General features: G+C 45.4%; 1 protein-coding gene across 2 annotated transcripts in view; it reads left to right on the top strand.

Moving 5' to 3' along the window:
* Positions 1-21,267: 21,267 nt before the first annotated feature.
* Positions 21,268-23,358, top strand: part of SH3PXD2A (SH3 and PX domains 2A) — a 244,086-nt gene continuing 241,995 nt past the window's right edge. For both annotated transcript variants that reach the window (XM_049645686.1, XM_049645687.1), the window contains exon 1: positions 21,268-22,064. In XM_049645686.1, coding sequence (XP_049501643.1) covers positions 21,993-22,064 — 72 coding nt within the window. In that variant the 5' untranslated portion in view covers positions 21,268-21,992. The remainder of the gene's footprint in view (positions 22,065-23,358) is intronic.

Below are 23,358 nucleotides of genomic sequence, written 5' to 3'. Positions count from 1 at the left end.
GGGCCTTTTGAACTGGAGACAGCAGAAATGCTCAAAGAATGTATCTCCTAAGATGCAAGGCCCACACAGGAAAGAAATGCACTCTCACGGGTAATTTCTCTGTTCCAGGGACCAAGAGTGTCTCAGTGATTTACTCAGTGATTTACGGCCTCTGGAGAACACAGCATGGGATAACTGGAATTTCAGACAAACTTAATGCTTGTGGCTTAAAAGGCAAAGAAGCACCAACTGAGAAGTCACTGAAATCATATTCCTTCAGGGAATGGATTTTCTTGGATCTGGGTGCATCCTTTACAGCTTTATTAGTCATTGCTAAAGCCCTTTTTGGGTCGCAAAGCTGCCAGCAGGGTGCTAGGAGGGATATAATTACCTTGAGCAACAGGCTCCAAACAGCAACCCTGTGTGCGTGTCAACACACCAGGCTGCCCAGGCAACACCACCACCCAAAGGGAGGGGCAGGTGCCCTAGCCCTGAGGCTCGAGGCAGCCAGGAAATGCACCAGCCTGGAGCTTCCATGATTCTCTTTTCCCTGGAGTTACGACTTAGCACTTTGGGGTCTGTGTGCACAAAGGATGCACACAGGTCAGTTCCTCAAAGGCAGGAAGTGAGTGTCCCCCTCCCCTGCCTCTGCAGCGGCATCCATGACAATGTTTGATCACATTTACTACTTGAATCAGAGCTGAAAATACTTCCCCTCTGGGGCTTGGTGGTCACATATCAATTCTTTAATGCTGTGATCTCAGATTTAATCCATGATGTAACAAAGATGTTTAAAGCAAAATCACACTAATGTTAAGTACTTAATAATAGCTAATGACGATTGAAAGTTAGGCACCCATCACTCAGCAAACTTAAATCTTCACATTGAATATGAATAGGTAGGTAACTATTGTCATTCCCATGTTACAGATGAGGACACTGAGGCCCAGACTAACTGGCCTAAGGGTGTGCAGCTAGTAAGTGGAAGAGCCAGGTTTGTACCCAGTGAGCTTAACCACTAGGCTGTATCATTTTCAAGATCTGAGAAGCCTCTTCTCTGGTGGCTCTCACCTGTGAACACAACACAGTGCCTTTGCATTTGAGTTGATGTACAAACTGTGTTTTCATTACATCCGAGGCTCACCGAGAACACCACTTCTGGTGATAAAGTTATACAGGATGCTGGGCTGAGTGGGTTGGATGACATCGTGTCACACGTTATGGCATGGGCAGAGCAGGTATTTACTGACACACGTAGGAGAGCTGGGTCAGGCCAGCCAACATTCTTATCTAAACAGCAATACAGTCCCAGAGGGAGACCCAAAGAATGATTCAGTAACCTCCAAAGAGTTGGGTTTGGCCCATACAGTATTGGTATTCTCAGGCTTTTTTTTTTTTTTTAATATTTAAAATGTTTAATTGTGAAGTATTTCATACAGAAAAGAATAAAGCAGAAAACCTAGACAACACTGAGATGAGACAGTTCTTCATAATTACCCATATGTGCTTCAGTTCTATTTTTTTTTAAGTTTTTCTTTTAGTGTTTATTTATTTTTGAGACAGAGAGAGACAGAGCGTGAGCAGGGGAGGGGCAGAAAGAGAAGGAGACACAGAACCCGAAGCAGGCTCCAGGCTCTGAGCTGTCAGCACAGAGCCTGATGCGGGGCTCGAACCTAAGAACCGCGAGATAATGACCCAAACAAAGTTGGACGCTTAACTGACTGAGCCCCTCAGGCGCCCCACATCTCTTTAACGAAACATAATGTTAGAGACACAGGTAAAAACAACCCCATTCCTCCCCTGCCTCTACCCCCATAGGTGACCTTGAGGTTAATATGCATCATTCCCATGCGGATTTTTTATTGTGGCATAAATTACAAGTAGTAAATTGTACAAATCTTAATCATATAGCTTAATGAATTTTTACATACATATGTTTCAAAACAGGATATATATCAAGAATATGTCCATGACCTCAGGGGGGCTCCTTTGCCTCACATTTCAAAAGGAGTTGCCAACATTTAAAAGTTTAAAAATTTAGAGACTTAATGTGAAGATCCAAATTTCTAGCTTCTCTTGAAACTGGAAACTATGACCACACTAAGCTCACATTCTGGCTCAGAGACAGAGTGGCAGCTGCTCACATCAGACGAGGCATGAGTTCCCCAGTTTATCTACAGCCCATTTTATTTGTATATGTAATCTAACCTCATCCCCTGAAAGTTGCCTCACATTTATAATATTTCAAAAGTAATGCAAATATAAAAAGGCTGCAAACAATTGCCTTAGCCATCTTAGGAAGGCAGAGTTTGGGGAAAAGTGCTCTTCTCTCCCACCCACTCAGTGATTTGGGAAGCTGCTGACAATGCCATAAAAAAAGGGGGGACCCGATTTCCCAGGTCTTGGCTACTCAAGGTGTGTTCCTCGGACTGGCAGCATCAGCATCATCCAGGAGCTTGTTAGACATGCAAACTCTCAGTTCCCTCCCCAGACCTACTGTATTAGTCTGTAGGGCTGCTACAACAAAGTAGCACACACTGGGGGACTTAAACAACAGACATTCATTTTTTTACAGTTCTGGAGTCTTAAAGTTCAAGGTCAAGGTGTCTGCAGGGTTGGTTACCTCCAGAACCTCTCTACTTGGCTTGGGGATGGCCATCTTCCCCCCATGTCTTCACATGGTCTTCCCTCTGTGTCTGTGTTTCCCTCTTATAAAGAGACCGGTCACATTAGATGGATTAGAGCCCATCTCCAGAACCTAATTTAGCCTTAATTACTTCTTTAAAGACCCTATGTCCAAATGCAGTCACATTCTAAGGTAGTGGGGGTTAGGACTTCAACATATGAATTTTGAAGGAACACTGTTCAGCCCATAACACCTACTAAGTCAAGATTTACATTTTGTCAAGAGCCACAGGGGACTCATGTTACACATTAAAGTTGAAGAAACACTGCCCACTGCCTGCTCCCTAGTGGATAAAACACCAGTGGGTCTGTCTGGGGATGGGGGCAGAGAAAAGGTGGGGGTGATTTTTTAGATGAACCATCCCGTAGGTCTGGTAGGGTGGGAATTCTGAGAATACTCCCCTTCTCGAAGGGGAGTCCCTGTTTTCATTGAGGAGCAACAACCCTCTGCACTTTGGGGAATATGAGCAGGTGAGGTTAACACGTGAGGCCTGGTGAACCAAAGCTGATGTGAATATGACCCACGGGAGTGGGAAAGAGCCTCCTTCCGAAAGCAGGCTGGAATGCTAGTCATATGGCTGCTCTTAGCAAAGACTTCATTTTCATTTGGTTACTACCTAGACGCTTCCTCTATCAAGGTGCAAGGCATGTGTCTGAGATTTCCTGGAATCTCCTGGGACCAGGAATTCCTCCCCACTCTGTACACGTTCATTTACCACCTTTGTCATAGGCCTGATGCTATGGTGACAGTTGCCATGGAGATACTCCTATGCACGGTTGAAGCTAATCATGACCCATACTGTCAATCATTTGGTTTAAACTAGAGATTTTCAGGGTGTGTTCCATAAAACTATAAGGTCCTTCTAGGGTTTTACAAACATTTTATTCAAATCTCAATTAAGGGTATTTTAAGGGCAGCTGTGTGGCTCAGTCAGTTGAGCATACCACTCTTGATTTTTGGCTCAGGTCATGATCTCACAGTTCATGAGAGGGAGCCCCAAGTCAGACTCTGCACTGACAGCAGGGAGCCTGCGTGGGATTCCCTCTCTGCCCCTCCCCCACTCACACCTATGTTTCCCTCTCTGCCCCTCCCCCACTCACACCTATGTGTGTGTGTGTGTGTGTGTGTGCGCGCGCGTGTGTGTGCTCACGTGTGTGTGCATGCACGTGCTCTCTCTCTCTAAAAAATAAACATTAAAACAACTTTTTAAGTATTTTAGATTCGTCTTTCAAATGATAAAGAATATATGTTCTTAAAAGAAAAAATAAAAGCAGTATATAGTATAGAATATATACTGAAAAGTGAATGTCAAAATTCCCATCTGACAGAGTAGGCTGTTTAAGGATAATCCCTTCTACAAATGATGATTATGAATTCTGGAATGCCTCCCCTTCCCCCCCCCCCAAAGAAAAGCCCACCAACCTATTTAATGGCACTGGAGAGCATCCAGACAGTAAAGGAAGGGAAACACTCTGGGTGAGATCCACATTTATATGGCCTTTCCCCTAAGGCAATCATTCTAAAACTTTAGTGTGTATTAGTATCTCGGGAGAGCTTGTTAGAATTTGGATTGCTGGACTCCAGCCCCCAGAGTTTCTGATTCACCAGGCCTGGGGTGGAGCCCTAAATTTTGTATTTCTAACCAGTTCCCATGGGATGTTAATCCTACTAGTCTCAGGACTACCCTTGGAGAACCACAGTCAGCTGGCACAGGGTAGGGGTCCTTGAGGGACTAATGATTCTGAGAAGGAGTTTGCAATAAAAGTGGCTGAAAATTGAGAAAATTCTGGAAAGGAGTCGACAGAGTGTGAAGCCCCCAGATATGTGTAAAAATTATTCTCATTCCTTGGCTGACCCTCGAACTGTACATGTCCAGGTGAGACTCTAAGGATTCCACGGGGAAAACAACAGCTGATGACTGAGAGAGACTGAGCAGAGATTTAGGCAATTGTCCATCACAGGGAAGACAGAATTTGGAATTGAAAGTCTTACCAAGCTATAGCAGTTTGGTAAACAGCTCAAACTTTCAACTGCAACCATGGAAGGCCACACTTTGATTAAAGACCATCTCTCTGACTATGGCATTCACCCTAGCACTAAGGCTAAAACTAAAATAGACCCACCCTAACAAAACCTAAAAGCAAGTTTTAAGAGTCCTAATCCAACCAGTAATTTCCCCGCCCACTGCAAGAAAATGTTCATCAGAGGAAGATAACACAGTCCAGTCTCTAGAACATATTCACAATATTCACTATACAAAAATTACTAGATATGTGAAGAAAAAAATGTGACTAACCTATAATCAAGACATAAATCAGTCAATAGAAACAGGCTCAAATAACCCAGATGCTAGACTTAGCAGACAAGGACTTTAAAATAACTTTGATAAATATGTCAAAGAGTCTACAGTAGAAGACGCATATACTGGGTGAAGAGAGGAGAAATTCATCAGAGAGCTGGAAACAACAACAACAACAAATCACATGGACACTGTCGGACAGAAAAACAGTATCTAAAAAGTGCTCCTCCTGGTCTACATTCTCACTCCCAACCCAACGTTCTGCCCCAGAGGTAAACATCTGTAGTCAGGTTCTTTGGTTGTAAATGATAAGTCTTCAATTAGCTTATGCCAGCGTAGTGATGTGCGGCGAAGTCCACATAACCAAACTGTGGGGAGGGATGGAGAGGAGCTGATTTAGGATCAACTGTCCTAGGGACTCAAATGCCGTGAAGATACTCCTGAAGCCCATCTCTTGCCTCTCCCTGAGAACTCGCTGTATTCTCTCACATTGTGTGCAGGCTTCTCTGTGTGGTGAGAGAGCTCTGACCAGAGGTCAGCTCTGGGTTCATGACTTCATAGCTCTGATGGGAGCTATGCTCTTCCCGTAGCATCAGTTAGAAAAATCCCAGGAAGATTTCTGGTTCTTCCAATATGGGTTACATTCTCTCTATGGACGATCACACTTGCAATGGTGTGGGGTGTTCTTCGTGGCTCAGTCCTCAATTTCAACTCATCAGTATGGCCAGGGAGGCAGTTCTTTTTGGGAGGAGAAGAGTTCTTCAGAAGGAAAGAGGTAGCATAGGTGCAGTAAGTGGGAGAACTACTGTGAGCTGGACAGCCACTTCATTTTGTGCCTACCACATCCTTATCAGTTAGGTGTGAATCCTTCTACATCATTTAATATGCATTATGCAGTGTCCAGCTATGGGCTCCCCTCAAAGCAGTCCCACGTCAATGATTTGGGTGCAGGTAATTTTGAAGGAACGTAATCCAAAGAAGCATGGTGGGGGTGTGGAGAAGTGAGACGGGAGAGGGAGAAACTCAATGAAGGTGTGTTAATGCACGGGTTAGCCCTTTTGGTGATCGGTGATCAATCCCACGGTGCCCCTCGAGAGACTGTGTGGACACACCTCAGAATTGTCCAAGGAACAAGTTGGGGGATTTATTCACCACCTCTAGCTCCTCACTGGTTCTGTGTTACTCATGGGGGCTATCGCTTCTATAGAGTACAGTCAAAGAAAGTTGTCAAATAGAGAAACACAGGTGCTTGAGAGGAGACGCTGCCATCGTGTAAGGAAAGTCCACTGAAACTGCAGATCTCTGGAATGGGCTGAGGGGAGAATGGGCAGGACACTGCCAGTGCCTGATACACATCTATAAGTCTCTATGTAAACAGAATTTGGCGACACATTACTCTACAAAAATTAAAAATTCAAAACTATGTTTTAACTATGTTTAAAACTCAGACAACAGGGGCACCTGGGTGGCTCAGTCAGTTGAGCGTCTGACTTCGGCTCAGGTCATGATCTCACGGTCTGTGAGTTAGAGCCCCGCATCGGGCTCTGTGCTGGCAGCTCAGAGCCTGGAGCCTGTTTCAGATTCTGTGTCTCCCTCTCTCTCTGCCCCTCCCCTGCTCATGCTCTGTCTCTCTCTCTGTCAAAAATAAATAAACATTAAAAAACTCAGACAACAATGTCCACATCCAAATGTGCTATAATTCCAAACAGGAACACACTGGTGACCACAGGGCTACTGCCTTCATTATAGTTCACTAGTCAGTCCTGCAATAACTAGTTTCTATGTTATATTTCCCATCAAGGCACTGTCCTACTATAGTTATTAGACACGAGTGCCTGAATAGCTAATGTATATTCATGTAATATTGTCTTCAAGTAGGCTTTAAAAATTACCCTTAAAACTAGGGGCGCCTGGGTGGCTCAGTCAGTTAAGCATCAGACTTCGGCTCAGGTCATGATCTCACAGTTTGTGAGTTTGAATCCCTGCATTAGGCTCTGTGCTAACAGCTCGGAGCCTGGAGCCTGCTTCAGATTCTGTGCCTCCCTGTCTCTCTGTCCTTCCCCCACTTGTGCTCTGTCTCTGTCTCTCTCTCTCTCTCAAAAATAAATAAACATTAAAAAAAAGTTTTTTAATCACCCTTAAAATTAAAAATGGATTTAATTGGCTAAAAACAAAATATTTAAAAAGAAAATCGGAGTGGGATGAGTTTGATCAGGACCAAGATATCAAATATCCCATCTTAGACCAATTCTTCAAAGCATCAGCCTCACTGACTGACAAAAGCAATATACTACAAATGCTCATGCAAAGACACTCCAAGGCAAGAGAGGAGGATGAGGGGCTTCTGGGAGGCTCAGGCAGTTAAGTGTCCGACTTCAGCCTAGCTCATGATCTCACCGTTCCCAATTTCGAGCCTTGAATCGGGCTCTGTGCTGAGAGCTCAGAGCTTGGAGCCTGTTTCAGATTGTGTCTCCCTCTCTCTCTCTGCCCCTCCCAATTCATGCTTTGTCTCTATCGCTCAAAAATAAACACTAAAAAAAAGAAAAGAAAAGAATAAAAAGAGAGGAGGAGGATATTTAGTTGTTTTGAGAAGCCACCTTTCATGGCAATAAAAATTACCTGAGTCCTAAATACGTTTTGTGTAGTAAATTTTGCAAATTAGTTTTATAGACCCTGCCAAGCTACAATGCCATTTTGAGACTAAACACAGTGGAGCATGAAAACAAGGCTTTCCGTTTCATTCCACGGAAAATGAACAGCTTAATGTTTTTGTAAAAACATATGCAAAGAAGTCTGGTGATGAAAATGCACTCCCAGTGCTGCCCACAAATAACACATCGCACACCAAGGAGAAGGACATACTATTAAGGAAAAGCTTAGAAAGCCTCAAGCCATTATTAGTATGACCTATCAGTAATGGAGCAGCAAGCAGTGGGCACTTTGAAAGAGCAACAGACACCACTGCCTGATCACCCCACCCAGAGAGAAATTTGCAAATGTGCAAATCACACTAAAAATGCAAGCTCCTTAAGGGCAGAGCCCTGGTCTAGCTTATCACAGAGTAAGTCCTCAATTGTTATTGAATGAATGAATGAATCCAAGTTGCTTACTGTTTTGAAGATTAAGGTTATGTAGGATCTTTACAAACCAGCAGGACCAGAGAACAGACGTGCTCATTTTATAGTAAATAATGATGATGGTGGTGGAGGTGGCTAACACTTGCCGAAGATTTACCATGTGCCGACACTGGGCTGACCATTTCCTATGAATTGTTTCATGTTCATCTGACGGTGACCCCCTAAATAAGTTTTATTATCTCCATTTTATAGGCAAGAAACTGAAGCTTAGAGACGTTAAATGACTCACACAAAGCTTAAAAAGGTTAAAAGTTTGCACAAAGAATAATGACAGAGCAGGAATCCAAACCCAGACCCACACTTTCTGTACCATGCTTCCTCTGACAATATATGCAGTCAGAGTAGCTATTATAAGGAAGATTAAAACACACATACACACACACACACCATGAAATATTGGCAAAAATATAGTAGTGACATTCAAATGGTAAGAAAATAATGATTGGGGTGGGGGCAGTGAGGAAGTAGTGGGTTCCATCAAGTTGTTTCTGGGCCAGGGTCCGGTGTCACATTGTCACCAGCTAGATCCCCAAGACCTGGCATTTACTGCTCACTTGCTTGTGCCCATCAACCTTTGTCCCACATTTTTCCTTAAGCTCTTCTTTACAGCTTATCTCTGAACCCAGGCAAAAGACGGACGGGTATAGCATCCCATGATAGAAACCAAAACTACCCCTCAAGCAGTAACAACTGCCTGGATGAGGAGCTCCGGCAGGCTCAGGCCAATTTGAACTTAACCCCCAATTCACACCTGCACAGATGGACCATGGAGTTACCCATGGAGTCTGAGAGACCAACAGTTGCCTTTACCTCATTGTTATACTAAAATCTCCGCACCCCCTCCCAGAAGAGCGTAAGACTCATTTACATAACATACAATGTATGTATAGGCACGTTTAAAGCACATGAGCAACTTAGGCCCGCCTCTACATATGATGACAAAATTCCCCTTTCTAAATATTTATCCTAACCCTAAATTAAAGGAAGCCGTTCACTCCTGCTCAGGGAGTCACAACTTTGGAAGTTATTCCCTGTGATCTCATTTGCTGCAAATAAAGTTTCCTTTGTGTGACAACTCCACCTGGTGTAGTTTCTAGTTGTGACTCACCAAGGAGCAAATTCAGTTTGGTTACAATATGATACACACATCAAGCATTAGCCATTATCAAGAAGACAGCATCTTAAAATGCACTGTATGTATATACCATCTCAATGATGCTGAGATGCAGACCTCACATGGAACCCTCATTAGACTTTTTTGGATTATTGCAATAATATGGGCAGTGAGATCTAGAATTTACTTTTTCCTTTTCAGGACAGAGCAAGATGCTAATGTGACCATTTCAAGTGAGATAATAAACTACTCTCTATCCGGTTAAAGAAAACCTATTATTATGTAAATACTTCTTTTATTTAAATGAATTAAATTTAAATTTAATCCTTTAACTGGTACTTTTGCAAACCCGAGCAGGCCGAAGCTGCATTGCAATATTGAGATTATGTTTCATATTGAGAATTTATTTATTTAAATGTTTATTTATTTATTTTGAGAGCGAGAGAGAGCACAAGCAGGAGAGGGGGAGAGAGAGAATCCAAAGCAGGCTCCACACTGTCAACACAGAATCCTACTCAGGGCTCCATCTCACGAACAGTAAGATCATGACCTGAGTCAAAATCAAGAGTTGGAGGCCTACCCGACTGAGCCACCCAGGCGCCCCTATATTGAGAATTTAAAGTATTGAGTGCTTTATCTTAAGGTAAAGTGTTAACAATAACAACAAGATAAAATGTTAGCAAATGACATCCAACTTAAGTCACAGCTCTATGTTAAAACGTAATACTTCTTATTTGAAACTTTGCAAGATATGTGACACATTAAGATTCTAAGAGATCAGATTTTTTAAATAGTACCATTGAACACTTTATAGAGTTACAAAGTATATCTGAAAAGGGTTTTTTTGTTTTGTTGTGTGTGTGTGTGTGTGTGTGTGTGTGTGTGTGTGTGTGTGTTTGCTGAGCATTGAAGGTAAAATCTAGCAGAGGAACTCCTCACTGACCCCCTTGAAATGGAATCAGTTGAAGAATGTGAGCAGTTGTTAGTTATTATTAGTCACATAACTGAAACAGAAAATTCTTGTTACTTTTCTTGCAAGCTTCTGGAACGGTTTCACTGAAGTGTCAGAAGACTGCCAGACAAGTTGCTTAAAGACTGTTACTATTTGCAAGGAATGTCTCTGTGTGAATGGAGGCCACCTGATGCTGTGCAACAATTACAAAATCCAGAAACAGGTTGCTGAAGCTAACAGAAACCTGGAACGGACATCCCTAACCACCAACCTCTGAATTCTGAATGCACCTGTCAAGGCGCATTCATTGTCCCTATGGATTGATTTTATATTTTCATTTTTAATAATTTAAAAATTATGAATATTTCAAGCACAGTTCACAGTACAGAGCGCAATATGAAAAATAAGTTCTCACCACGCAAGTTTAGCAAATATTAGCATTTCACCACATTCAATTCTTTTTTAAATTACATATATTACTACAATTACAGAATCTTCTGGGTCCCCTCTCTCACCAGAGGTAACCACTATCCTGAAGTTGGTATGTATCCCTCCTGTCTGTTTGAATATTTTAACCACAGATGTATATATCCCTAAACATATATTATGTGTAATATTGATTTTTATTTTTAACATTTACATAAATGGTATACTATACACATCCTTCTACAACATGCATTGTTTTTACTCACCAGAATCTTTACTTATTTAGTTTTATTTCATTCTTTTTTAAAAAAAAAAAAATTGAGGTCTGGGGTACCTCTGGGTGGCTCAGTTGGTTAAGTGTCTGACTCTTGATCTCATCTCAGGTCTTGATCTCAGGGTCATGGGTTCGAGCCTGTGCATGGAGTCTACTTAAAAAAAAAAAAAAAAACAAGTTTGAAAAATTGAGGTCTGTCTTCATCAGTTCTGGCTACCATGACAAGAATTTCATAGACTGAGTGGCTTAAACAACAGACATTTATTTCTCATAGTTCTGGAGTCTGGTAAGTCTGAGATCAGAATGCCCGCATGGGTGGGTTCTGCTGAGGACCCTCCTCTTGGTTTCTTCACACAGGTGGGGGGTGGGGCAGGGGAGAGAGAGAGAGAGAGAGAGAGAGAGAGAGAGAGAGAGAGAAGAAACAAGCCATCTTGTGTCTCTATTTATAAGGGCACTAATCGCATCATGAGGGCTCCACCCTCATGACCTCATTTCCTCCCAAAGTCCCTGGCTCCAAATACCATCACACTGGGGATTAGGGTTTCATCATAAGGACTTTTTCTGTCGGGGGTGGGGGGGGAAGGGGTTACACAAACATTCAGTCCATAGCAAGATATTACATAACACTGCCATGCTCAACTCTAGCAGGTGGCTTAACACTTCCACCCAGATCAAGATGGAGCAGCCACTGTTCTTTGTGCCCCTCCCAGTTTATACTTCTTAGAGGCAGCCACTAATATGATCTCTACCACCATAAATTAATTTTGACTGTTTTGAACTTTATATAAATGAAATCATATAGTAGGTGCCCTTGGAGTCTTTTTTGCTCAACATTATGTCTGCGGTCATCCAGTTTGTTATATATTACAGTTGTTTGTTCTTTATCACTGGTCTATAATATTCTATTGTATGAATATAACACCATTTATTGGTCTACTCAGCTTTAGTGGGCATCAGGGTGGCTTTCAGTTTTGAGTAATTATGAATAGTGCTGCTATAAATACTTTTGTACATTTCTTTTTTAGTTGGACATATTCACTAATTTCTCTTGGATGTGTACTAGGAGTGAAATTACAGGGTGATAGCATAGGCATACTATTCAGAGTTGAGTAGTTGTAGCAGAGATCATATGGCCCCAAAAAAGTAAAAAAATATTCAGTATCATTTAGTTAATGAAAACTTGTCATGTGTCAGACATTGTTCTCAGCAATGGGGGTGTGTTGTGGGTAAGAAAACAGACCAACATCCTGTGCTTGTGGAGCTGGCATTCTTCTGTTTTAATAATATCATGAATTAATAATCAGACATTATCTATAGGGTCTCTTGGCTATCCATTGGTGAGAGTTTTCTATTTTCTTTCGGAAAATCTGAGCAGCGGTAACCTGTCATGTGGTAAGCAGGGTAGACAAATAACTAAGTTTTGGCCTGAAAGGGTGGGATTTTCCAAGGATCTCCTGGCACAAAAGGTCCAGTTCCTGCCACATTAAACAGCATCCTCAAGTGGAAATTACAAATCCCTTCTCACCACCGCCTCCCATCTCTGTGGAGTATTTCTTGCAGGGTGCCTGTACAGGATGCTTTGCACTTGTAGACTGGGCTGGACCAGCTCTGACCCCAGCCAGCTCAGCTTTGCAAGTCAGCAGTGGTCACTCCCAGCTGCAAGGTCAATGTGCAGTAATCCACGGCCTAGAGCTATTTCCTTGGAAGGAATGATTGGTTTTAAGTAAATTCAAACTTTTAATATGCCTCCCAAGAAGTTAACTATTCAGAAAACATCCTCCTCCTCTCCCCTCCCCCAAAATCAAAAAAAGAGAACTTCAAAAAATAGCAAACATCTGACCTCCATGAAAGTTAAAGGAAGAAAAAAAAGAAACTCTTAAAATATCTTTTAAAATATCTTTTAAGATTTTGAAGCTTTATCCATGTAAGTTACTTTTACTCATAGGAAGTGTGTGAGTGACATTATCCAAGTATGGAGAACCAGGAAATAAAAGATGATTCAGAAAACATTGTTTTCAGGGCACCTGGGTGGCTCAGTCTGTCAAATGTCCGACTTCCACTCAGGTCATGATCTCACAGTTCCAGAGTTTGAACCCCATGCATCGGGGTCTGTGCTGACAGCTCAGAGCCTGGAGCCTGCTTCGGATTCTGTGTCTCCCTCTCTCTCTGCCCCTCCCCCTCTTGTGCTCTGTTTGTCTCTCTCAAAAATAAACATTAAAAAAAATTTTTTAAAAAAAGAGAAAGAAAACATTGCTTTCAATCCTCGTAATAAATGCCTTACTCTGAATGTGGAGAAAGAAGTGCACATTTAGTAGAAAATTTCTTTCTCCCTGCCCTCATTAAATAAATGCTGAACAAACATTAAAAAAAAAACATAGAGATTTGAGGGGCACCTGGATGGCTCTGTCGGTTAAGCATCTGATTTTGGCTCGGGTCATGATCCCACAGTTTGTGAGTTCGAGCCCCATGTTGGGCTCTGTGCTGACAGCTCAGAGCCTGGGAAAGTGGTTTGAATTCTGTGTCTCCCCCTCTCTCTCTACCCCTCCCCAGCTTGTGCTCTCTCTCAAAAATAAAAAAGTGAACATTTTTTTTAAAAACAGAGATTGGAGGGGGCCCCAAAGTCTTGGTTTTCCCTTGCCTGATCCATTGTTTCCTCTACCTAGTTCAACTCTGCGAGGGAGGCTATTCTTTTTGACTAAATTCCCATTTGTGGAATAGATACGTGAGTATGGTGCTCACTCAGCAGAATTCCTGGCGCAGCACACAGTAGGGCCTTACTAAACAATTGCTGATATTACTATGGTTATTGTGATGATAGCTAAAGGGAACTATTGATATTGACTAGACCAGCCCCCATATATTATAGACTAGAAGAAAGTCAGAAAACTGAGTAGCACCACTGTCCATCCCCCCAGTTCCACAGGCCAAGAAACTACAACTGTCCTTAGCACCTCTACTTCCTTCATCCCTGCCCAACATCACCAGAGGCCACTCTGTCTCCTCCAGTTCCCTTCACTTCACCCTAAGACCATCGTCCTAGTCCAAGCTTTTGTCGCCTCCTGTATACCACTGCAGAATTTCTAGCTGTCCCCTTCACCCACTGGGCCCTTCACCAGGATAGTGATCCTTTTAAAAATTTTAAAAATTATTATTACAGAAGGACGTGTGTGCTATAAAATTTTTAAATTTTTAAATAAATTAATTTTCAAAATTTAAGACTTTAAATTTCCATCCCCAGAGATTACCACCATTCATACTTTGGTGTTTGTTTGTCTCACCTTGATAACATTTGTCAGAATTATAATTTTACATTTATTTGTATGCTTTTAACAAGTGTTTATTCATTTTGAGAGAGACAGCAAGCAGAGGAGGGGCAGAGAGAGAGGGAGAGAGACAATCCCAGGTAGGCTCCCGCTGTCAGTGAGGAGCCCAACGTGGGCCTCAATCTCATAAACCGTGAGATCATGACCTGGGCCGAGATCAAGAGTCAGACGCTTAACCGACTAAGTTACCCAGGAACGCCTGTAAGATTTTTAAAACAATGTCTATCTTCCCTAAAGGTGGTAAGATTTTCTGAGGACAAGGACTTTGGTCTGGTTTGCCCCACATGTATACAGCCCCAGTTCCTAGTGGAGTGGGGGAACATGCTGGTAACTTAAATATTCATTGAGTGAATAAATAAACAAATGAAGTCCCTTTAAAAGTAAACAATAACTTAGTAGGCATATTCTGGGGTGTATGGGCCACTCATATCAGCCATGTTTCTTAGTGGGTTAGCTCTCCAGAGTCGTGTTTGTAATAGATAACTCCACCCCATGATAATTGTGGACATGTGGTGGACATGTGACTCAAGCTAAGCCAATGAGATTGTTTTTCCTGGGAACTGGGATCTGGACTCCAGAGGCAGCCAGTGAGTCTCAGGTGTGTCTGGAATTGAGGGAGTGGTAGATACTTGGGCACTGGGGGGCCCTTGCTATGTGGGTGAAGAAGCAGAGAAACATGGTCTGCGGATAGAGAAGAATAAAATAGAACACACAGTACTAAGCAGAGATAAGAGATGGAGAAAATGAGCATGTTCTCAAAGATTTGCTACTTCCTGGTTCTGAGAAGCCCTGATGTCTGTGGATAGGAGCAACCACTGTATATGGGAAATAAAGAACCCTTTTCTTTTTTTAGCTGAACTAGTTCAATTTCTAGTATTTGTAAACCAGAGTCTTAACTAGGATATGCACTATTCATATATTAGGCAGTAACATTAATCAAAGTGATCATAGTAATCTGCCTAGGGCAACACCTTGTTGACAGTCCAAATCCCAGCCAGATTCACCTAGGTGCGAAAATCCAGTCTACTAAATAAAGTCTACTCTGCCTGCTGTAGCCTATTGGGTAAGCAATGAATCAACAATGGGGTTATCTTCTGCTTCAGACAGAGAAGGCAGGACATAAGCTGGAGCCAGACCTGAGTTTGAGTCTTGAATCTTTCACTTGAAATAGACATGAGTTCAAAAAGGATGAAGAACAGTGTTTTATGACATTTCTGAATACAAAACTGAAAAAAAAAATTGGGGGCCAAACAAAACCAGACTCCTATTTTTTTTTTTTTTTTTTTTTTTTTTTTTGTGGCTTTGGACTATTTAAAGAAATTGCCTTTGAATTTCCAAAGTGACTTTTTTTTCTGTTCTTTTGGTCATCCAGTGGCCAACTTAGGGTTTGTCAGCTTCTGGAAAATTCAGGGGATTTTGAAAGAGAAAATCTTTGGTGGTTTATGGTCAAATGGAACTACGCAGACTGATCTTTTATACAAGATGATGCTAGTGACCCCAACCAGGCAGGAATACACTTGAAGGCATGCTCACTAGTTGAGATAGATATATGAAACCATCCATACTCTCAAACTGAGGCTCTTAAAACAAAATGCCCTGGTCTGGGGACCAGATATCTGGGGTTATAGAATGATACTTTTTCCCCCTCTGTGAATCAAATTATGTCCTTGTCCTCTTTGGCCGTGCAAGTTATTGGATTTCCATCTGGTATTCCAGGGGCATGATCATTTGCTAAGTTTGGAACTTGAAAGTGGTTCTATGAAAAAATTCTGCTGCGTAAGAACCCTCACCAGAGTCAAGGCTAAGACAGGATGCTGAGACTCTCAATGACACCATGTAAATAAGCCTGTTGAGATTTCACTGATATACTTACTGTGTTGGGTGACAGAGAGAGGTGGCTTCCCCTACCTGCTGGTTTGGCAAGCAGGAGGGGCCTGTTATTATTGAACAGTGGGGCTGAACCGATAGGGCAATCCTGGCACCTCATCCCGGTCCCATTCCACAGCAACCAAAGAAAGGAGAAGTCTGGCCAGCAATTTACCTTTCTCTGGAGAATACAGAAGTTGGCCTCAGTGTCTACTTCAAATTCAGGAGAGACCATCCTTAAGATACTCCCTAAACATAAGAATATTAGGGCTGATCTGAAAGAGATAGAGAGAGAGAGAGAGAGAGAGAGAGAGAGAGAGAGAGAGAGAGAGAAAGGAAGGAAGAAAAGAAATAGAGAAGCAGGAATGCCCTGGATGTGTACATTCCATATATTGGCAGGTCATTGATACCTGGCCAGAGGTCGGCTGAGGACTGACTGTAAGGCCAGCTGCTGGAGTTAAAGGTGCTAAAACCACTTTGGCCAGGAGGGGGCCCCAAATTTCACTCAAATTTACACATCTCTGGGTAAGAGTCCACTTCTACCTCACTTTACTGTAGTAGTTTTACATCATCGGATGGCATGGAAGGGACCAGAAAGATCATCAGAGACCCAGAGGTGGGAAGTGATGTCAGTGTCACAAGGCTGGATGGGTTGTGGTTGAGCCGGACTAGAAACCAGGTTGTATAAGCCTTGCTCCAGAACTCTGTTCAGCTCTTCTTAGACATCACTTTTATCATCAGCACCTGCAGTTATCTGTTAAGAGCTCAGAAATGTCAAAAGACAACTATTTCTTGAGTGCCTGGAATGTACATAGCCTTGCGTTGGATGGGGTGTGTATGGCAGGTGGCCAGGGTGCAATGGTGGGGGCAGGGAGGGAAAGGTAGTGCCAGAGTCTGGAGAAGTCACAGGCTTCTTGCTGGTTTGGGAGGCACAGCCTAAGCACAGCCTAAGTTAACGAGCAATAAAAGGTGTTGATCAGTGCTCAATACAGTAGCAGTGGAGCTGTCATAGGGCAATGTATGATTAGTAACCAAATGCGTGGTTAGCAACTGCCATAAACTTTCTGAAAAGGAGAGGGAGCGGTACTGGGCCTTTGTTTAGCACTGAGCTGTTTTCAGTGCCTTCCTGTGGTTGTCTCCTTTGGGGTGGTCATGAAGACTACATGGCAGAGGAAGCAGGGTGGGCTGTGGGGTGGGATTTCCAGGAAGACACACGTGTTCCCTGCCCTTGAGCGGCATGCTGCCTCCATGGGGGTCGAGGCAGCCAGTGTGATGCTTGTGTGAATGGAGCATCGGAATAAGGGACTCGGGGTTTAAGGGAGAGCGCCATTCTGGATCTGCATGGATTTGTCAGTGCACTGAGCGTGCTCCTTCAACAAACTGTTCTTGCCTGTGAACAGGCTCCTAAGCGCGGGGGAGGAGAAAGATTGCTGGCCTGGGACTACCTAGCTTTGTGGCAAGGGGAGACTTGCTTAGTTTTTCTCTGCCTTAGCTTACTCTTCTGTAAAATTAGAGGGATAAGGAGCTTCTTGGATTCCTCCCAAGTGGAAGATTCTTTGTTCTCAAATACGTACAATGATCTGTTTTTTTGAAAAATCAGATGTTTAGGTATCAGTTTGCATCTTTATTTTGTGTCCTCTTTTATCCTTACTTATCCTAAACTTTTATTTGGTATTTTTATAATTTTATGGTGAACTCACACAATGTCCTTGGATTGAAGTCATCCCCAGTTCATGGATGGAAGTGGCAAAATACGGGTTTACCGAATCTTCTCCGGTGCTGCTAGCTCCTCAAGCAGATGCTGTCAACACAGACCAGCCAATGTACCTTCTATGTGCCAGGCATGCTGGGGTATTGAACAGGTGGGACACGGTCCCTTCTCCAAGCGGCCTTTGTCCAGTCTCAGTCATTTCTGGGGAGTTCCAGGCACTCAGTAAAAGCGTGCTGAAGAAAAATGCCTAAAGCATTTTGGGGCTCCTTCATTGTTGGGAAACAGATCTGTGTGAGTTTGAAATTACCCTGGCAAGAAGAGAGAGTTGTACCATTTTACACTCACAGCCTCTTGAACATACAGCCCCAGGAGGGAAAAAAGATTCCCCCCCTGCCCCCTGCAGATGTAAATTACTTCTGCCCAACTAATAATTCCCAGAGATCTCGGCACCATGGGGTTGGGGTGGGTACCGCCACTCAGTTGCTCCCTTTAATTGAGGTAATTCGGGAGCGCAAGAGGAAGTTGGGAGTACTCACGTTGTGTGTAAAGACCTTGAATTTAAGGGGCGCCTGGGTGGCTCAGTCGGTTAAGCGGCCGACTTCAGCTCAGGTCATGACCTCACGATCCGTGAGTTCGAGCCCCGCGTCGGGCTCTGTGCTGACAGCTCAGAGCCTGGAGCCTGTTTTGGATTCTGTGTCTCCCTCTCTCTGACCCTCCCCCGTTCATGCTCTGTCTCTCTCTGCCTCAAAAATAAATAAACGTTAAAAAAAAAAAAGGACCTTGAATTTAAGAAATGTCAGGTTGTACGGGGTTTCTGAGACTGGCAAAAGGCCAATGCCTTGTAGGCGAACACAAAGTCATTAGGACAGTGGAGAAGCATGGAGCCTTCCCTCTGTCCTCCAGATCCCTTGTGTTTAGAGTTTTGTTCAGTGTGGATCTTAGTGCAGGAAAAAGATGGTGAGTGGGAAGCCATTAGTGCCTCTTTGGTGAGCTGACTGCTCTGATTCAAAAGGGGACCCAGGACAAGCTAACTGCCTTTCTCTTCTTTCCCTCCAACAGTTGAACACCAGCTCTCCTCACCAGGGGCTTCTCAGGCTTAATTAGCACTTCCAGAATGCCTTGAGGTCCACAGAGGAAGAGTGGCTGGGTGCCATTATGAATCCTTTTACGGTGAACCCACAGGCTGTCTTGCTTCATCATCACAGGCCCTCCTGGGTTCCCAGATCCCAGTCCTTCCTTTGAGGGGAGCTCAGGGCTGAGGGCCTATCCAGGTGTACCTTCCATCCCCATGGGGAATGAGTCTTGCTCAGAACAGTGGCACCTTGCCTCCTGGCTTTCCTATCACTGAGCATCACTGCCAGATCACCTTCTCCTAGGACACCTGCTCTAGCATCCACAAGGCTTTCAACATCTCCAATAGAGAAGCCCTGGGCCTAGTGTCAAGACTAGTCACAGTCTGGATGTCCCACACCCATCCTTCTCTCGATCTCCTTCTCCTGTGCCTCGCCCCCTTCCCTTACCCTTGCACCTGGTGGACACTGTCCTTCTGGTCTTCTGCCTGTCTCAGCTGGTTCAGGCTTCAGGTTACACATGTTGCTTCTCCTCACTCCATCTTTTCTTCTTCCCCTGATCATTCGTTCCACAGATTCTTTTTTTTTTTTTTAAGAGTTAAAAAAAAATTATTTATTATTGAGAGACAGAGACAGAGCATGAGCATGGCGGGGTGGGGCAGGGAGAGAGGAGGAGACACAGAATCCGAAACAGGCTCCAGGCTCTGAGCTGTCAGCACAAAGCCCGACGTGGGGCTCGAACCCACAAACTGCGAGATCATGACCTGAGCCGAAGTCAGATGCTTAACCAACTGAGCCACCCAGGCGCCCCTCGCTCCACAGATTCTTGTACAGTGACTAGTACTACGTACATGGCACCATGCTTGGCTATCTGAGGAATGCACAGGAGTATAAGATGGCTTATAGCCAGTCCCTGTGCACAGGGTGCTTTCAGAGGGAAAAAAAAAAGCATATTGTGGGCAAACACACATGTCAAGACAGCTCAGGGCAAGTGCTGCTGGCCTAGAGGAGTTCAGAGGAGGTGTTCCAAACTCTGCTATGATGTTCCAATGGTGTTCTGTGGTGTTCTGAACTCTGCCCATCCTCCAGGGCTCAACACAGAGACAGCCTCCTCCATGAAGCTCCCCTTGACTGCTCTACGCCTCCATTTTCTGATGTCCTAATGTACATTTTATTATATACAGGCTTAATGATATCCCTGTTTCTCAACTCTTTGAGGGAAAGGATAAGCATATTTCAATTAGATTCAGTTTTCAGTTCCACAGATATTAACTGAATTCTTTCACACTCTCTTCCATCTCTTAATGTCTTATCAATGAGCACACAATAGGTGCATAGTCAATTTATTATTCATTTTTTAAATATCAAAAATCCATACCAGTTAATTATGAAAAACAAAGAACCCAAAACAGTTCACAGGAGTAACTACTGCTTAGAGTTTGGAGTATATGCAGGCAGGAATCTTAAAAGACCATTTAGTTTGGCACCCACGTTCAACCAATGAGAACATTAAGGTGAGTCTAATACCTGCATAAAGTGATTTGTTCAAGGTTAAGTATTTAGATAGTGTCATCCCTTGGTGTTCTAGCATCCCTCAGCGAGAAGGATGGAGGAATGTGGGGTACTCTGTACCACGCAAATGTGTGAATAATCTTAGATTGGCGCATGGGTCCTGACAGTGCAGGGAAGAAACTGTTAATACAATAAGGTCATAAAACTCTTGTTCCTCATTTCAGACGTTTCACATTGGTCTATGCTCACAAAGCTTTATTGTGTTTGTGAAACAATAGAATTAATTGTGAAAACACCACCTCTTTAAATATTTGAAACTAGAATGAAAAAGAATATTGAAATCGATGGGGGGAGGGGAGTAAATTGTCCACGGATGGACAAGTGCGCAAGTCAGAGAAGTGGTGAGAAAGGGGCCAGTGATGAGCAGGGGTGAAGGGTGGGGGGGCCAATCTGGTGCATTTTCCCTCCTGTGTGCTCCCTTCCCTCCTGGCCCGCCTGGGGAGGGTTCCAGGGGGACCCCCGGGCTTAAGGCCGGGGTGTTATGCAGTCTTGTAAGCTCACTGGTAAATGATGTCACGGGTTAGTTACGCGGGCCCAGATCGATGGACGACTCAGGCATTGGATCGATCACATTTCCGGGGAGAATTCACCCTTTGTGACCCGCAAGGGTGGGGGGGGGGTGTCAGGTGATTTATCAAAAGAGGCTCTGGCTTGAAGGATTTAATGCCGGCCCTTTCCCTATTCCGGTCCCCTCCTCGGGGAGCCTGGGCAGTAACAGCGGGGTAATAAACTACTTTTCATTACAAGGTTCTGGGGATATGAGTGGGAGGGGGACGTAAAGGTGGGGACAAAAAGGCACAAATCCGCTCCAAGACGGAAAGCCAGGATGGGGGCGCGCTGGGTTCACTTCCCCCGCCCCTCCTCCCTCCAAAGACACCTCGAGTTTCTGCGCCCGGCGAAGTAGCCCCGTGGCGGGGTCAGTCCGCTGGCTGCGCTCAGGCTCGGTGGGGGCGCGCCGGCGCTCCCAGGCCTCTGGGGCCGGGCTGCAGCCCCCTCCTAGTCGCCCCGAGCCCCTCCCCCAGGCCCGGAGCCCCTCCCCGCGCTCTTCCCCTCTCTCCCCTCCCCTCCCTTCCCTTCCCTGCCGGCCCGGCCCTGCCTCCGCCTCCTGCGCCCACAGCCTCAGCCAGCGCCGAGCCCCCTGGAGCCCGAGCGCGGCGAAGGGGCGCCGCCAGCCCCTCCCCAGCGCGCTGACAGCAGGCTCCGGGGCCCCCGCCGCGTCCCCTCGCCGGCGGGACACACCCCCGCCCCTCCTCCGCTCCGCCAGTTCCCGCCGGACCCACCGGGCGGCGGACGGCGGAGAGAGCGGGCGGGCGAGGCGGAGAGCGGCGGCGGCGGCGGCGCGGGAGGGAAGGGGCGCGCGGCAGGCCCACGGGGAGCCGCCCGGGGCGCAAGGAGCCCGCGTGCCCTCCCGGACCGTCCCTGTCCCGGGGCCGTACCTGTGGGCGCCAGGAGCCCCGGCGGCGACGTGGGGGCCGGAGTGTTGGGTGGTCCCGGGACCTGAGAAGCGGGGCAAGAAGCGGGAGCCGGACCGGGATGAGAAGGTGACGCCGCTGGAGGGCGCCACTCTCTTTGTGGGGGGGAAGATGCTGGCCTACTGCGTGCAGGACGCCACGGTGGTGGATGTGGAGAAGCGGAGGAACCCCTCCAAGCACTACGTGAGTACTGCCCCTACCGACCCCTGCGGGGGGTTGGCCGGAGACACCCCCCCCCCTCCCGAGGACCCCCGGGGGGCCCCCTCGCCCTCACCGGCTCAGTCCCGGAGCTAAGTGCCCACAGGGCAGCCCTCGGCTGTGGAGTTTCTTCGCAGGGCTGTGATCTCCAGGGAAGCCTTCTCTGTCCTTTCTCCACTCCCCCCGCCCCCCGTTTTCTTTTTTTGGCATTGGAATTGGCAAGTGGCTGCCCTTGTCTGTTACAACGGTGAAGTCATCTGTCCGCCTGAGCTTTGATGGATTGTGGGGGGAGCTTTTGTCAAGCCCTAGCTGAGTAGCTCCGTTGGGAAAGAGCATCTCCTGGCCCTCCCTGGGGGCTTTTGGGTCGCTCACGCTCGCGCCGCCCCGTGAGTCTTTCTGAGGCTTGTCCTGGGGAAGGAAGCCTCGTGCTGTCCTCCCACGTTTGCTCTGGTCTCTGCCTCCCTAGGCCTGGGTCTGGGGGCAGAGGGAAGCCGCCGCGCCCCCTGCCCCACCTCCACCCTCAGCCCTGAGCTTTGATTTCCTTCTTAAAGTCATTGTGTCCGTCGGTGTGAGGAGAATTGTGGCTTTTCCTTTTATCCCTTCTCTGGACGTGACCCTTAACCGGGTTCATTTCCTCTTAAGTGATGCTCCGTCTCCAGACACGAGGAGGCAAATGTTTGCTGTGGTCTCCAAGGAACGGCAGGCTGCCCCTCCCCCTTCCTTCCCCACAATTAATGAGAAGGGGCTAAGGTTGATTGAGCCGAGCTGAGCCCCGGGTCTGTGTGACACGTCCCCCTTTCATCTCAGCCGGTCCTGTCTTGCCATCCTTCGCACCTTAGGAAGTAAACATGGTGTCCTTGATGGCTGAGGACGCCTGTCTGAACCGCTTTGCTTCTGTACTTGAGAAAGAAGAGACAGCCAGGCACGCAAAGCAGAAGGGCTGCATCTTATTTGCAAATTAGGCACTTAAAGGAGGATTTAGAATGCTCAAAGCATTAATTTTAACAATTAAAACAGGCTGTAGGTTGCTGCCCTAGACTGCACATTGCTCTCTGAGAAATGGCTTTTATTTCTCTCTTGGAAGAGGACTAAGGTTTGTGCCAACGTCAACGTCAGCCTCAGGCTGCTCTTTCTGTCTGTATCACCAATAGCTCTGAACTTTGGGGCTTTTTTTTTTTTTTTTTTTTTTTTAAAGAATCGAATAAATGGGCCTGGGCTCAGATTGGAGAGGAGGTAAACTAAGGAGTCTGGTTCCTGACCAGAGAGGTGGGTGCCCATG

Source organism: Panthera uncia, chromosome D2, assembly GCF_023721935.1.
Source record: "Panthera uncia isolate 11264 chromosome D2, Puncia_PCG_1.0, whole genome shotgun sequence".
NCBI lineage: Eukaryota > Metazoa > Chordata > Mammalia > Carnivora > Felidae > Panthera > Panthera uncia.
This window is presented reverse-complemented; position numbering and strand designations above follow the sequence as displayed.